This window comes from Telmatherina bonti (assembly GCF_933228915.1).
Source record: "Telmatherina bonti genome assembly, chromosome: 5".
In the NCBI taxonomy this organism is placed as follows: Eukaryota; Metazoa; Chordata; class Actinopteri; order Atheriniformes; family Telmatherinidae; genus Telmatherina; species Telmatherina bonti.
Window position 1 is genome coordinate 19,404,010 of NC_136623.1, and position 10,342 is coordinate 19,414,351.

The 10,342-nt window shown below is 42.3% G+C and overlaps 1 protein-coding gene across 1 annotated transcript; it reads right to left on the bottom strand.

The window, feature by feature from the left end:
• Positions 1-2,366: 2,366 nt before the first annotated feature.
• On the bottom strand, positions 2,367-10,065 carry ntd5 (ntl-dependent gene 5). Its single transcript, XM_079240837.1, has 8 exons — positions 9,986-10,065; positions 8,421-8,555; positions 7,836-8,027; positions 4,768-4,891; positions 4,247-4,323; positions 3,223-3,405; positions 2,847-3,044; positions 2,367-2,761 (listed from the first exon to the last, which is right to left on the bottom strand). The coding sequence occupies exons 1-8, from the start codon at positions 10,050-10,052 to the stop codon at positions 2,679-2,681; spliced, it is 1,059 nt and encodes a 352-aa protein (XP_079096963.1). The 5' UTR covers positions 10,053-10,065; the 3' UTR covers positions 2,367-2,678.
• Between the last annotated feature and the right edge of the window lie 277 nt (positions 10,066-10,342).

A 10,342-nucleotide genomic window follows, 5' to 3' on the forward strand; every position in this document is an offset into this window, starting at 1 on the left:
CTACCATGTCTCTGTCCCCATCGCCCTCATATTCATCCACCTCCATGATCAGCGAGCTCTCACAGGCAGGTTCGTCCAAAAAACATCCACATCTCCTCTCTCGACTTTCTCTTTTCTTAGGTAAACTCAGGTCCAGTGGTTCAGTCTGTTCCTCCATTTTCACTTCATTAAATGTTCTGAAAGACTTCAAGTTTATTTCTTGTAAAATAAGAGGAATATCTCGCTCTCCGTCTCTGACTGTATATTCTTCCCTAATCTCCTGATGGCTCAGTACTTGGACTGCATTAGTGCTGGAGATAAAACCAGTTTCTAACCCATCCATGTGAACAATTTTAACCTCTCCGATCTCTACCTCTGTCTCCTGGAATGATTCTGCTTCAGCTTCCTCCTCAGTCTTTTGACAAGTATATTCTATGTTTTGTTCATCTTTAACAGCTGATAAATGGATTTTATTTCTGTTTTTTTCTTTGATAACTGCTCCAGTAGAGACCAAAACAGGTCCCCTGAAATGTGAGTTAGCACAGTCTTTGGTCAGGCTGATGGCAGAGTTTGTGATTGGCCTCTTGCACCCTGGGGGAACAACAATTTTTATTCTTATTGGTTGCCTGCGCAGAACAGGCACTCCAGTCTTCACTGTAATTGGCTGTTTGAGCCCACCAATCCTGCTTGTTTCCTGAGAGGCTGGCTTAGAAGTCCCGCCCACCTCTGGCTTTTCCCCATTGATTGATTGAGCATCTCGCCTGATAGTCCCTGCTGCTTTGACAGGGCAGGACTTGAGGCTACCTGGTTTGGTGCTGGGTGAGGTTTTATCCTTTCGGTCCAAAAGAATCTCTGTATCTGGCTTTGATCCTTCTCCACACTGGCTGCCATTTTGGACTTCCTGGCTGCCACTGGTCAGGGCTGAGGCCAACTGAGAATCCATTTTGGGGCATACCGGTTTCTATTCCACAGATAAACAAAATAAACAATAATTAGTTTTAAAAACTCAGAAAGCAAAATTAGAATGAAAGAAAAGAAAATCAAACATTTATAATGGTTGATGATAGAGAAAGGTAATGAAACAGATACAGTTTTGATTGGGGGAAAAAAACTAAGTGTCTGGGCATTATTGGGGTCAAACCAATTCCCATCATAGCTTTTGAGGTCTAACAGTCTGTGCAATAAGCAGACATGCTCCATAAATCCTCAGGCCGAATGATGAGCGGGACATATCGTATTCAGACCACCTTTTTCTTTCAGCTGCTTAACCTGCATTATTCTAAATTATAACTCAGCTTGTTTCAAACCCAGCAGATCCTTCAAAAAAAAAAAAAAAAAAAAAAAAAAGCGCTACATCATACAGGGGTCCGACTGATGCGCGAGAAATAACATTTCCCATCTTCTACTTCCCCCATCCGCATGCAGCCCAGTAGGCAGAAGGATGGGATTTCCAGTTCGCATCGTAATATTCATCACATCCCAGTTGAACTGCATGAACGAGCTCGTTTTTTGTTTTTTTTAATATTTCAGAGAATAAACGGAGGAGAGCTGTCCGTGGAGGACGCCATTACGCACAGTCCTAGGTCCGAAATGCCAGAATTAGAAATGGTGCGTGTGCGCCGTGACAGCTCTCGGACCTGGGACAACGCCATCCCTAACGCGTCAGTCGGAGCAGAGAAATCTGGATATTTACACACAGTTGTGGCGTGGATCGGATCCATCCCCACGGCACCGGATCTTCCTCGGACCTACAGCCAGCCATTTTAAGAGCCGAAGGTCCGAGACGCCGAGGGCGCAGCTTCAGGACAAACTTTCCGATGCGCGCTGCTGTTTCATTCCACCCCCCGCTTTCGATACATTTAAAACTGCATTTTTAAACTATACTCCACCCATACAGTCGCTGCATTGGGACTGGCTTACCCGAGCTGAGGATATTTCCGGAGGACCAAATATGACTGTGCAGTGTAAAGGGTGATGCTGCGAATGCTGAGGGAGGGAGGGGTCAAAGGGAGTTGCTATGGTATCGCAGCCTACCGGGTCCGACCAGTAGCCATGTTCAGCCTATGAGTACTGTTGAACCTGCAGCCTGCTAAGGACGGTTGTGGAGTTACACAGGAGGACTTCTTCTGTCATTAAAGAGCCAGAGATCCAACCATCTTCACATGATTTTATTTCAAATCACTCACACTGTAAAACTTACAAGCCCCAAGACTTGATGCGTCAGTCCAAACAGTTAAAAAAAAAAAAAAAAAAAAAAAAAAAAAAAAAGGAAAGATCACACAGTGGAACATCACAGAGTGAAGTCAAGAAATAGGGCCCATGACTACACCATGGGTATAACATGTATAGCATGTATTAATACGCCATACATACATCATCATGAAGGCTTACAGTGTGGATTGCTTCTGCAGCATGCAGTGGCTCAAGCTGGTCAAGGATCAAAGTAATACTTGTTATAATAATGTGCCTGCAGGGTGATAGCGTGCAGGAAAAATAGACAAAAGCAGCATTGAATTCCACAAGGCCTTAAGCAGAAGGCAGCTTAAGACACTGAGTCACAGGAGCTGTGGAAAATACTTCTGCATCTAGCAGATCGTAATTGCAGCAAAGAGGGATATGACTGCCGAGGGGTGTGTTGGAAAAGGTTCATAGTGTTCATATTGAGTGGTGTGAAGGTTAAAGGTCATTCCTGCAGGTCTTCAGTCCACATCACCAGGCTCGCAAGCTTCAATTTCTGAGACCAGCCGATGAGGGAAAAGTTTATATTGCAGCCATGTGGGTTCTGGAAAACAAGATGATGCATTCATATTCAACAGATTTGGATCAGAGATAAATAGCCTGGGTGTAGGTCAGCTGATCAGGTTTACCAAGGTAGCAGGCAGGTGGCTGCAGTTTTCCATCAAAGCAGGTCTGGGATGCAGTGAAGCTGCATTGCTTGCGAGGATGCTTGCAGAAGAATGTCACATTTTCCCCGTGGAGGACCGTGGCATCTGTAACGTCAAAGGGCCATCGCTTCACTCCACCAATCACCACACGGCTTCGCTCAGCAGGGATGACACAGCGAGCTGCGGGAATGTTCAACAACATGTAAAAGTATTGGAAAAACTTCGTAAAGAAGTGTTTGTAAGGATTCTTGCAATAAACAAACACGTCTGCATTTTCGTTTGAATTTAAATGACCAATTTTATTTGCAATCATCCAGTAGCAGCCTGTTCCTGTGCGGCCATGTGAGTCACTCCTCACCTCTGCAGTGTGGCGGTGATGCGCTCCAGTTGCCATTGGACAGACATGTGATCTTCTGAGGTCCATCCAGCAGGAAGTTCTTTTTGCACAGGTAGTGGATGTCAAAGCCAACCTGATACTCAGTTTTCTGAACTGCCACCACATAACCCTGTTCCACCTCTTTGGGAGGCACGCAAAACATCACTGATGGAGCGAGAAGAGCAGATTATCAGTCAGTTTACCTTTACTTTACCACTGATATTTAAAATTTAAAAGTACATTTAATACCAGAAAGGTCCCTCAGTTAATCACTGCTTCAAATAAGTTCAGTTTGTGGTTTTAAAGTTTGTAACAGGCAAGGGAAGTTTATTTGTATAACACCTTTCATATACAAGACAATTCAAAGTGCTTTTCATGAAATGTTAAAAGCATTACATAAAAAAGCATAAAAGAAAATACAAATAGCAAGATCACAATAAAATCATAAATTCTATTAAAATAATTAAAAGCAGAATTAATTAAAAGTTACTGTGCAGATGTCATGCATAGGCTGATGAGAAAAGAAATGTTTTTAACCTGGATTTAAAAGTTTCTACGTTTGGTGAGAGTTTAACCAGGGCCTGCCTACTTTTCTTCATTTTAATATTCTTTAATAAAACCCTGTCCTGCATATATTTCTAAAGGAAAGATGCTAAAAGCATCCAAACCGACTTTCTCAATCTTGTGTCAAACAGGCCATGAAATCCCTGCTTTAGCCACAAGAAGGCAGAAAAGTACTGCAGAACAGAGCAGCAGCTCCTGACGCTCCACCTGAAGGGGTTTGTGTGTTTCTGTCTTATCTGCTCACACACGCACACATGCTGATGGGAAAACAAACCAAACCAACACTTATTTGCAGTCTCTCACCTCACTTTACTCACACATGATTCAATCTTTTTCCTGCTAACCTTCAGAAATGTGTAAAGTCTTGCTGAGAGTTCAGAGGATGTAACACATGCTTGTTCACACACTTTGTTTTCAGTGCAAGAAACCAGAGCACACTTACTTTTACAGATGGGGTGAGGATACTGCCAGGTCTGATTGTCCTGACAGAAATTTTCGCTGCTCCCAACAATATCCGCCCTGCAGGAAAAAAAAAAAAAAAAAAAAAAAGGAAAGTGATGGAGACAGATGGTGGAGTGGTGTCTACAGAACTGGCAGCTCAGAAGCTTCATGGAAATGAAAGCAACTTATGAAGAAAAAAAAGGTGTAAATTATTCCTTTTCCCACTGTGTCTCTTTCAGAGTGTTTATGTGCACAATCCTGGCTGACACATCCACTCAGGCTCATCTTTTCCTGTGAGATGAGTCAGTGTGTAAAGGGGAGTCAATACAAGATTAGACTGTAATGACCTAGTTAGCTCAATGGAGGAATCGTCAGCTGGGAGATCAAAATGAATTCCCTGCCATTCATCACTCATCGCACCAGCCTTCCCTTCACTCCCTCTCTCGTCTTTGCACTCCAACACTCACATCCTCAATTTCTTTCTCTGTATGTAGCATTTCAGCTTCTCTAAGCCCTACTCACCCAGACAGGCAGCTGTAGCGGATTGAAGTCCCTGTGGATGCGTCACTGTGGATGCTGAAGGTGTTGATCACATCCTCAGGCAGAGGGCAAGTTTGGGCAGCAGTGTGTTCAGCTGCCTGAATCTCTGGGGGTCAAAAAGTGCAGAAGTCGTTAAAAGATGTAAAAAAAAATTTCAAACGGTCACAAATATTCTGTCTTTTTGCAAGCAAAAGAAAAAAATCGGCAGCGGATGATAAAAGAAAAGGATGGTGGAATAAAAACTACTCTACTGCAGTCTCAGCAGTGAATTTACCATTTACCATGAAATTAAACTTCTTGAATAATTTCCCTTAAATGCAGAGGAACCCAGTTCTGTTTAGGAGATATGCATCACATCATTATAATCTTAATAACAGAAAAAAAAATTGTCGATATTTTAGAATTTGCGAAATCATTTACTGTTTGAAAAGTATTATCATGAAAGTATAGCTACTTTTAGTCAAGTAAGCTAATCAAGTATTCAACTGCAAGTTTAAATATTAAGATTACACATGCAAAACTTGCAAAGTATGCTTATTAAAACATGCAAAAGTGAGTATAATCCTTGTGAGGAGCATGCTACTCACATGCAAATCACCATTAGTGCGTATTGCATTGTTTAGCATGCAAAAGTATAAAAAACATTAAATCTGCACAGTTTTAATTTAGTGGAGTTACTTTAAAATTTTGACCTTTTTGCTTAACTTTTGAAAAGGATATTATTGCACCGAACCCAACAACTATGTGTTAAAGCCATTATGAGACAAGTAGAGCTTTTCTTGAAGCTCTTCATATCACCAAAACAGTCAGTTAATGTGTGATGGGCATGGTGATTTACAAACTTGTAATTACATAAATAATGCGTAATTATGCAGAGGACAGAAACCATGTTCAGCTCAGCTCACTTTGATGTGATTACAGTTCATCTGGAAACGAAAGGAAATAAAATAAAATAAAGCAACTAGTCAGAGAACACAAACATAATGAAACAGAAGGATAAACAGAATACATGACTACCATAACCTTGTTTGAATTTGTTAAAAGGAAGGTTTCTGTGACCTACAGAGGCGTTTCACCTGATGTCTTGTTCTATTTCAGTACAAATAACCCTTCTTAGGTAATAAAACAAAGTTTGACAAGCAGGTGAAACACCGCCTCACACCTCCCCGAGCTCCCAGCTATAAGCGCGATTGTATAACTCCTGGCACTGTTCATTCCTGGGAGTTTGAGTGCCTCACGCTTGTTGAAATATAAATACCAAGAGTGGTGCTTGGAGAGAGGCTGAAATGACCTGAGCTGCATCAAGCGGGGGGTTTCGAAGCTGAACGCCACTTTGAAAGGTAGAGGCAGCTTTTGCCTGAGGACTATCTTAGGAAACTAAAACAGAGAAATGTTGGTATAAGAATGTAAAGACACCTATGGGAGAGGGAGAATTCCAAGTCTGGCTGCAGATGAGAGCCTGATGCAGAGTTCTTTTTTCACAAACCGCCCCTCTTCTGCCTCATACTGCTGCCACCCACACACACGTTGTCATCAAACTGCACTAAAGCAGGTACATCAAATTCATCTTTTTAAAAACTACAGAATGATTTTTAAATGAACCACCACTTTGAAAACAAACCAGTCGAGATGAGGTGAAAGTTGCAAAGGTCTACCTGGATCCATGAAGGATTCTGTGTGGTTTTTTTTTCTCTGCTTTTCTTCCACACAACTCAAACTGAACCCCCTAAAGCTGCATCCTTGTCCTTGGCTCTCATTGTTGAGAGAGACCTTATCAGAGGCCTCAGATGGAGAAGGATGAGAGGAAAAGAGGATGAGAAGAGAGAGCAGAGGAGAGGAGAGCAGGGAACAGAAAGGCCTGAAGCAGCATGAGCAAGAGAGCTCTCTGACTCTCCTGACTGTGATCTGTCGCCCACACACACACACACACACACACACACACACGCACAAACTGTGTGACACATGTGCAATCCACAGTCCAACACACACACACATCAAATCTATCCTGAAAAAATCCTTCTCTGCACAACCACACACACACACACACACACACACACACACACACACACACACGGCACGCATGCTGCTTAGTGCCACTTTGACGGGGATCTGCTACCCACTGCCTCTCAACAGGCATGAACGAGCTCACACACTAACACACATGAAAAAGACACACAATGCAAACACTCTCACATATTCAAAACCCACCTACCTTCTGCCTGTCTCTCAGAGGAAGGATACTCATAAGAGAGGGCTGAGAATTGTATCCTTATTTCACATCTTTGAATAGATAAGAAAAAAAAACATTCTGAGAGTGAGACCAGCTGGGTTGAAGGGCTCTAAGGGAGTATTTTAAGGTGTACCAAACTGCTGCAGGCCGCAGATGTTAAAAGCTGAATCAAGCAACATTTAGACCATATTTTCAGATTATGTTTGTCAATAATAGCAGTCTGGTAACTGAAAGGCGCTACTGGTAAAGTCAAAATTGTGATATTATAAAAGCCAGAACACCCTTCTTAAAGATTTGAAAGGTGGATTGTAATGCTTTCCATGTCAACAAATTCAAGAAACAGCTAAATCGTAGAAATAATATCACGGTAACAGTGGCAAAAATCCTCTAGTTTACAGGCAGATGTATGTGAACGAAGAGGTGATCTATGAGCACGGACTCGTTTACAGAGGCTTACATTGCCTGTTTAAACTTATCAACAGTTCAGCAGAAAAATCTTCAGAAGGCCACTGAACACTGGTTGCCATGGCGACGGGGAGAATAGGTCGCAGTTGTGCAATGTCTAAGTCGGCACAATCACAGAGGGGTTTCATTCCTGTGTATATCTCTGTGTAGTATAAACACACAAGCATAAAGAGCAAATGCTCATTCCTCACACATTGTACTTTTACAGCATTTACTGGTTCGAAATAAGACAAAGAGCTCTGAATTACAGGAAGTTGTTTTCTACTCTTGGATGTTCCCTACCTGTGGTATGAATTCTTATATCATATACCAACTTGACATTAAAAGAGAGAGAGAGAGAGCACTTCAAACCCACCTGTGCAGATGGGCTCTGCTCCACTCCACTGTCGGTCACCCTGACAACGACGGACAGTGGCATCCAAGCCATTCGGCAATTTGAAGCCTGGCTTGCAGCGCACTTCAAGCAGGGCAGAAAAGGAGTGAGTGGGAGAGAGGAGGCGAGCTTCTGAGTTTTCACCGAGGGGCAGAGGCCAGGGACAAGTACGACCTGAAGAGAAAATGTATTATCCAGAGGGAGCAGGCAAGAGGTGGGAAACAAAACAGTTTGCAGAATGTGCTGGATTGTTTCCTGTGCAAAGGAAAGGTTAAATTACTTTAAGGTGCTGATGAGGTTGTATAACTTGGCTGGTTGCGATCACTGTGCCTCATTATATAGCAAACAAACACAATAAAAGGCATGTGTTCAGCTCTGGAATTGCACAGGAATGGCCAGATTTTCTGCATGCTTTGTTTATTTTCCAGGAAGAGACACTCATGCACCCATGTATGTTGGCACAGCTGCAAAATACACACACATGCACAAACACACACACACTTTTAATGGCAGAGCCCACAACACGTTTCACTGTGACAACTGAGGACACACACATATAATAGTTACCTGGAGCCACACAGCTGAGACCACACTGGCCATCACACAGACACTGGCGTTTGTTGCCGCAGTCGCTGTCAGATTTGCAAGGCCGAGGACACGTCCTCCTTCTCTCCTCTCCCAAAAGTCTGTCCGTACATGAATCTGTAGTGATACCCACACACTATCACACTACTGCAGTAATTGTCCAGTTGTTCACTTCTTTTCTATTCATGACCCCTTGTAAAAACAAAAAAACAAAAAAGAAAGAAAGACAAAGCCCAGTCTAAGGGTCATAAAGAGATTCTGTTTGCCAGTTCTGTTTTGTTTTCTGTTTTAGAGAGAGCAAATTCAGAGTGGGTGGCCGAGCAAACATTTGCCACCCAGGTTGCCAAATGAGCGAGTATTTGTAAGGCAGGCTTTGTTACGCTTTGCTATTCATCTATCAATCTTGTTTTTCTGTTTCTTTGTTTTTTTTAATGGAAAAAGTGGGACTTCTTATTACCCTTTTTTTCAGTAGAAAAATTTTTTTATCTTGACAGAATCAGTCAGCAGGAGCGCTCCAAGGCTTCCAGCTGATCCATATTTCCCTGTTTTTGCCATGTATGTTCCATCACATGTCCGACAATCAAATCATCCACTTACTGTGGGGTGCACACTGACACTGGCACACCCTCAATGTCCTGAACATTTCAGAAGAAGAAGGGAGGAAATGGGAGATCGGTCAGGCTACCCTTTCTATCAACTACTCTAAGCAGAGCACATGCGACTATAAACACACGCACTGCACTTAAACAGACATGATTATCCTGGAAAAAGTCATACATGCCACACCTGTATGAAATTATTATTCATAATTATAAAACATGAACTCATGTTACTGAACACCTCAAATTAAAGGTAAATAGTACCCAATTGCATTTGCTAAGTAAATAAAGGTAAAGATCAATAACTTAAGATTATAACTGAAAAAAAAAACTGTAGTCACTGGAGAAGTAAACTTACGAAGAAGTTAATGACTTGACAGAGATTCACGCATCTGAATAATACTGAATATTAAGCAGTTCTTTCTATTTATTTACATTAACATTTCTGACTTAAATCGCCAATCCAAAACATGCACAGACAGTCTGAGTAGTATAAATAATTAAGTTTAACTAAATGCAGAAATGCAAATCCTGTCTGACTGATCAGCTTAACATCCAAATACTCTATTCTACTCTGCTCTACAGTCATTTAGCAGACGCTTTTATCCAAAGCAACTCACAAACACACTCATATCCCGATGGGCACATCGGAAGGCAACTTGGGGTTTTAGTGTCTTGCCCAGGGACACTCTGGCACATAGTCAGCGGAAGCCTGTAATTGATCTCCTAACTTTCCAGTTGGAAGATGACTGCTCTTCCTGGTGAGATACAGGCACCCCAAAATAAAATAGAGCATGTGAAAAAACAAGTCTACCCAGTCTGGCAAAGTATTGTTTCAGGGCACTTTATTGTTCTGCATTCATTTCTACTGTTTAGTGATAGTCAAATAGTGCTTGCTGTGCGTGCAGATATAAATTGCATCCTTGATGTGAGTGATGGAGGGCTTACCCAAAGCCTGCATGGACACTGTTCCAGTCAGAACCCACAGGGACAGCAGCAGCAACGCAGCATCCATCCTTCAAGCCAGGCCTCAGAGGCTATGAGTGAGGGACACGCGGACGCAGCACATTTAAGGAACAGGGAACAAAGGGTGGGAGAGGGGTGGAGGGTAATCCAGGGAGGGGGAGACATTCAGAGAGGGTACAGCCCAGGAGTACACATCTGGTTTGTGTTGAGAAGGAAAAAAGTGAGTAAAATTCCACTCAGAAAGACCTTTCACCCATTTCTGTTGAGAGAAAGCGTAAAAGGGATGACATGAACATTACTGCTGAAGCATGTCAAAATAAACACGCAGGAAATGATATG